The 5,593-nt window shown below is 49.9% G+C and overlaps 1 protein-coding gene across 1 annotated transcript; it reads right to left on the bottom strand.

Annotated features, from left to right (window-relative positions):
* Positions 1-1,315: 1,315 nt before the first annotated feature.
* Positions 1,316-5,292, bottom strand: RXFP3 (relaxin family peptide receptor 3). Its single transcript, XM_085640706.1, has one exon. It carries the CDS (start codon positions 3,939-3,941, stop codon positions 2,682-2,684), a length of 1,260 nt encoding a protein of 419 aa, XP_085496832.1. The 5' UTR covers positions 3,942-5,292; the 3' UTR covers positions 1,316-2,681.
* Between the last annotated feature and the right edge of the window lie 301 nt (positions 5,293-5,593).

Genomic DNA, 5,593 nt, shown 5'->3' with positions numbered 1-5,593 from the left:
ACTGGTTCACGCACGCCCTTATACCAACAGTGCACACCGGCTCTAGCAGAATCAACGACTTTGTAAGTTCCCAGACTGGAGTCCAGAAGTGTTCCCTAGTGAGGTACATACTTCATGTGTGTGAAACTTGCAATACTGTTTACGGGGCTGTTAAATGAGGCGTTCAAGGACCTTATGTGGTGCGAACACAAGGAGAACCTGAAAATGGCGGACTACATGAAGCACACCTTTTTTTTTACAAAAATGTGCACATATAGGGTTTCATAATGTTAATTTCAACATTCTTTGTTATATTATACAGTTCGTTTTACTCTCCGGGGTATAAAAAGCAGTGGTAATAAAGTGGCATGCCTGCATTTCCTTGCAAGATAAAGTATTAATCGCTGGTGAATACGATTTTGTGAATGTGTATAGTTTCCTTTTTTAAGAAAACCGTGTCGTTTTACAGCAGTGTTCACTTTTCTATTAGTGCGTTAAATGTTACATTTCCAAATACCTAGACAATAATACAACAAAATGTGTTCCATGATGTGCCTTTAGTCGCATAATATGCCTTATAGTTTCCTTCCTTTAATAATGTATTTTGTCACCCCTACCGTATGAGTTGGTATTTCGCTCTTGCAGGTTTCTCGCGTCCCTGCTTCTAACCATTGCCAGACACGGTGAGTGTTGATATAATGTGTGTTAAAGAGGTCGTCTATATAGAAGTGCACCCCGCGGACCGTTCAGCATCTAAAATGCACGTGTTCTTAAGACGTAAACCCCACGGGTCGTTGTTTTCTTCCTGACCCGACTCAAACACAGCACCTGAGACACCCACCTTTTCCTGTGGGAACATACGTTAGCTTCCAAAGAAATGATAACCCCCGATATTTTGAAAATACAACTACAAAATGGCTGCAGTAATCGGCTACAAACCTCGATAAACGTGGACACTAAAAAATCAACTTAAATAGAAACTCCACGCGGGAGCCAGGCGTAACCCGCACAGACGCTTCTGTCCCACGTCGAAGCCGAACCCCTCTCTGTGCACGTGCCGCCCCCCTCCCCCCACCAATGAAACGGACGGGCAGGGAGGTCCCAACCCCCAGAGTCCGCTTACTGCGGCCATATTAAGATCCGTTGAAAGGTGGTGCTCTGATGTTAAAGGCGCAAGTTCAAGTTCATTCCATTGTTTTACAACTCTTCACAGCCCCGCCTTTTCTCTCGGAAAAATCGCCATCACCAAAAAAAGAAAAGCAATATTGACAGCTGTGTGAGGAAAAACAGTTCTTTCGTACGTTTTTTATTTTAAGAAAAGTTTGAACATTACATATTGGGTGTGCCCGTGCACATAAGTTATAAAGACGAAAAAACCGAGGCGCCGACATCAGCTTCCCTGCTTTAATGCATACGTGGGCGGGTGGAAGGATGAACGAGGTGGTTAGCTGAGTTAATAAGGGTGGAATGCGGTGGACGTGTAAATAGGTGGATGAGTAAATGCAGAAAAGTCTTGGAGAGCAGATGACATGGATGCATAGAATAGACAGGTGGGTGCAAGACACGAGGAGACGTGTGTGGGATGACAGATGAATGAACAGGTGGATTGAAAGCTGGGTGGGCAGGTGGGTGGGAAGACAGGTAAATGAACAGGTAGATTGCAAAATACGTGAACAGGAGGATAGACGGGTAAGTCAACAAACTGATTGTAAAACTGAGTGGGAAGACAGGTGAATGGGCAGGCGAATGTCAATGACAGGGGGTCAGTGGATTAGAGGGGCAGGTGAGTAAGTGAGTGAAATGGCGTGTAGTAAAACAGAAAGGCGGGTGAGTGAGAAGATAACTGAATGAACATGTGGATGGCAAGTCGGATGGGTGGAATGACAGGTGAACTGACTCGTGGAAACCAATACAGATGGACTAATGAATGAGAAGAAAGGTGAATAAGTGAATAAACAAGTGTATAGCAGGGCATAGGGATGTATGGGTGGGTGGGAACATCGATGGGTGTAAGGGTGGGAATTGAGCGATGGGTAGAGAAAGGAACAAATGATTCAGAAGATACGCCATAATAAAGTCAGGCAGATACAGGAACCAATATATTTGAGGATTAACATGTATATGGATAGAATTAAAGTGATGAGTGAGGGAAAGTTAGCCACGTGGATGGAAGTATGTATGTTGGGTGAGTGGATGGATAGATGGATGGATGGATTAATATGTAGATGGATAAGTACACTAATAGGTAGATGGGTAAATAGGGGAAGGTATTTAAAATTGAGTTGGATGGGTGGGTGAAAAAATTACTGTCCTGGAGAACTGACATATAGGAAGGTAGGGGAACAGCTAGGTGGAAAGGCATGATGGCAGGTCGATCTGTATGTGTGGATATCTTGGTGATGGACTCAGCGGTTTGTTGTGTTGTAAGGAAATGGAGGCATAGATTAACATGGTTTTATGGCAGACGGATGTGTAAATACGTTAATGGAGTGAAAGGGTAATTCTGAGGGGGGTAGTTGAGCAGTGGGATTGAAGGATGGGTGGGTACATGAATGAACGGATAGTTGATAGGTTGATGAATGGATGATGACTCAATGATAAATGGAGATATTAAAATGCATAGGATAAATAAGTTTTGCATTGGCTGTGTAGACAAATGGTGGGTGGCACATGGCTGGACAGTTCATGGACCTCTAGGCGCTCTAGTAGCGTTGCTCACTCGTGCCGCTTGGGAGAAGGTCATATCTGCAGTTGTAAATGACGGCACCTGGGGGGTAGTAGGTGACCTCTGGTTCAGCTGGGTGTAGGGGCACCATGCCCTGGGCCTGTTCGTCTTGCTCCGGCTTGGTGGTAGCGGTGAAGGGGCGCATGTTGGTAAGAGACGGGGAGGCGATCCTCCAGAAGAGGTTCTTGAGGGCCTTCCTGAACTCGCGCCTCATCAGGCAGTAGAGTATGGGGTTCAGGCAGCTGTTGGAGTGCGCCAGGCACACGGTGACGGGGAAGATATAGGTCTGCGTGGTAAAGTACTCGTAGCCAAATTGTACCACGTTCAGCTTGACCAGGATCCCCCAGGTGGTGATGGCTTGGTTGGGCAGCCAGCAGAGGAAGAAGGACAGGACCACAATAGTCACAGACTTGGTCACCTTTGACCTGCGCTTGGTGCTGGTGCTACTCACATTCTTGTCCGTAATGAAACGCACCAGCATGAGGTAGCAGACAGTGATGATGAGCAGGGGCAGCAGGAAGCCCAGCAGTACCTTCTGCGCGTGGTAGAGACCCAGCCAAAACTGGGCATTGCCTTTGGTGACGGGGAACTTGACCAGGCAGAGAACCTCGTTTGACACAGTGGACGTGGTGGAAAAGATGGCGTGTGGCAAGGAGGCCAATATGGCGGCCGCCCAGATGAGCGCACTGGCCCACTTGGCTGAGCAGCTGATAGGCCTCCTCTTAGCCTTGAGCGCCGACGCCACTGAGTAGTAGCGAGCCACGCTCATGGCTGTCAGAAAGAAGACACTAGCATACATGTTCATGGCAGTCACGTAGGACACAATCTTGCACATGGCCTTGCCAAAGAGCCAGGTAAAGTCCAGGGCATTCTCCACTGCCCAGAAGGGCAGCGTCAGCACAAACTGGAAGTCTGTGACCGCCAGACTGGTGACGTACAGGTTGATGGAGGACTTTTTCCAGCCCTGCTTGGTCTTCATGAGGTAGAGCACAAGTAGGTTGCCCACCAAGCCCAGGGCGCACACCACGGAGTACACCACTGAGATGGCAACGCGCACCAGGGCCCCGACCGCCTCTCTCCTGTCCAGCTCATCCGAGAAGGTCTGATTGGCAGTGCGGTTGGGTGGCCTCTCCAGGAAGTGCGACCACATGCCGATCAGGTCACGCTCCTCAGCCTGCTGCATGCTGCTGCCGGTGGCCCTCAGGAGGCAGGTGGTGTGGTTGCAGCCACCATCCATCCCATGTTCAGGGACGGCTGAGTAGTGTCGTTTCTGCGGTGTCTTTCGGAGGGCACAGCTTTCAAAACCCTCTTAGAGGCAGGTGGAGGAGTTGAACAATAACTGTTAAGCTCCTAGAACAGCTGCTGACACCCCACGCCTGAGCGCCAAAGCTGACGCCCCACACGTGAGCACCAAGGCTGACGCCCCACACGGAAGTGCCAAAGTAAGGGCTACGTCCACACAATGCCAGTTCACTGCACCCAGCGCTTCCCTAGCAACCAAGTGCCAGAAAGTGCACTCCATGGAAACGGGCTCCCGCCCATGACGACTACGTTGGTGATCTGCAGAGTATACCTCCTTAGTCGCGGACAGGTCGCCACATTCCACAGGTTTTGCAGCGCCCGGGATAAGTGCGTTCCGCCTACCACTGGACGAGTGTCCTTATGCGGGATTTGACATAGGAGCTCCTCTGGTTCCGCGCGCCATTTCATGAGCAGAGTCCCAAAGTTTCCACATAAACCCCTCAGCATAATGCAGGAATTGTGCTCTTGTGTCCCAAGTCTGTGCCCGGTAATCGTTCTCAGTTTCCAAGCCACACACTAGATATGAGTTTCCCGGTCACTTTCTGTGGAGCAGTTACTTGGCCCGCTGCTGAGCCGGGACCGCAGGTAGGTGTAGTATAACACTGGCGGATTTCATCCGCATTTCCTACCATGAGCATTGAATCTATCATTCCTCTGTTGCACGGCGGCGAGGATCAGCTCTGTGCCCTAGATTCTAAACACGTTTCAGCATATTCAGGTCGCTGCAGGCACTTTACCGCACAGGTTGTCCCACGGCGGGGTGCAGCAGATACGCGAGCCCTGCTCCTCGGCGTGACTTCACGAGCAGTCCACCGCCCGGTGCCTTAATCCCTCAAAGACAGCTGTTCAAGATTTTGGCACATTTTTCACGCATTCGGTTTCTTGTTTCCCTAATGTGGCCGCCATCAATGTGCCTTGTATCCAGACAAGGTGTTCCACGAGCTCTTCAAAGTACAGGCTTTGTACTAGCCGCAGTTACTTGCCCCATGGCCAAGGGAGCGGGATGCAAGAGAGCCATGTCCCCCGGCTTAAATTAATTTCAAGATTGATTCTAAAAGTACTCCGCGCTTCCTCGCCAAGTGCAGATAGTTGTTTGTCTTTCTTACATGTTTCCTTTGTGTTTTTTAGGTTCCTTGTTTTCCAAGTCTTGGCACATCCATCGTGGATTATTTCAGAGTTGTGTACATGGGATCCGATACGGCCATCTCTTGCTGGGTCCCTGCTCAGGGAAGAGAGGAGCAGCAGGTGGGTGAGCGCGCCCTCTTCTCCTCTGCACTCTCCAGGCTGTTCCGTCTCTCTGTTATCATTCCCGCTCCTGTGGCAGCCCACGCTTGTCATTGCTATTTGAATGAGCGCGAGCCGACGCAGGGCGCATGCGCGGCACCTCGAAGGGAACTCTCCAAGGTGCTGCCAGAAGAATGCGCAGACGGCGACTCCCAGGGGGCACAAACTCTAGCGCAGCCCCCAGGCGTTTGTACTCCCAGCTATCGATTCGCCCAGAAGAGATGTTTTATAGATACAAACATCCACTGAGGCGACCTGTACTTGTCTGGCTTACAGGTCACAAGAATGACTTCGTCCTATTCT

Source organism: Triturus cristatus, chromosome 2_1 (assembly GCF_964204655.1).
Source record: "Triturus cristatus chromosome 2_1, aTriCri1.1, whole genome shotgun sequence".
Classification (NCBI taxonomy): domain Eukaryota; kingdom Metazoa; phylum Chordata; class Amphibia; order Caudata; family Salamandridae; genus Triturus; species Triturus cristatus.
Note: the sequence above shows the minus strand (reverse complement) of the source record. Positions and strands in the feature narration are given on the sequence as shown.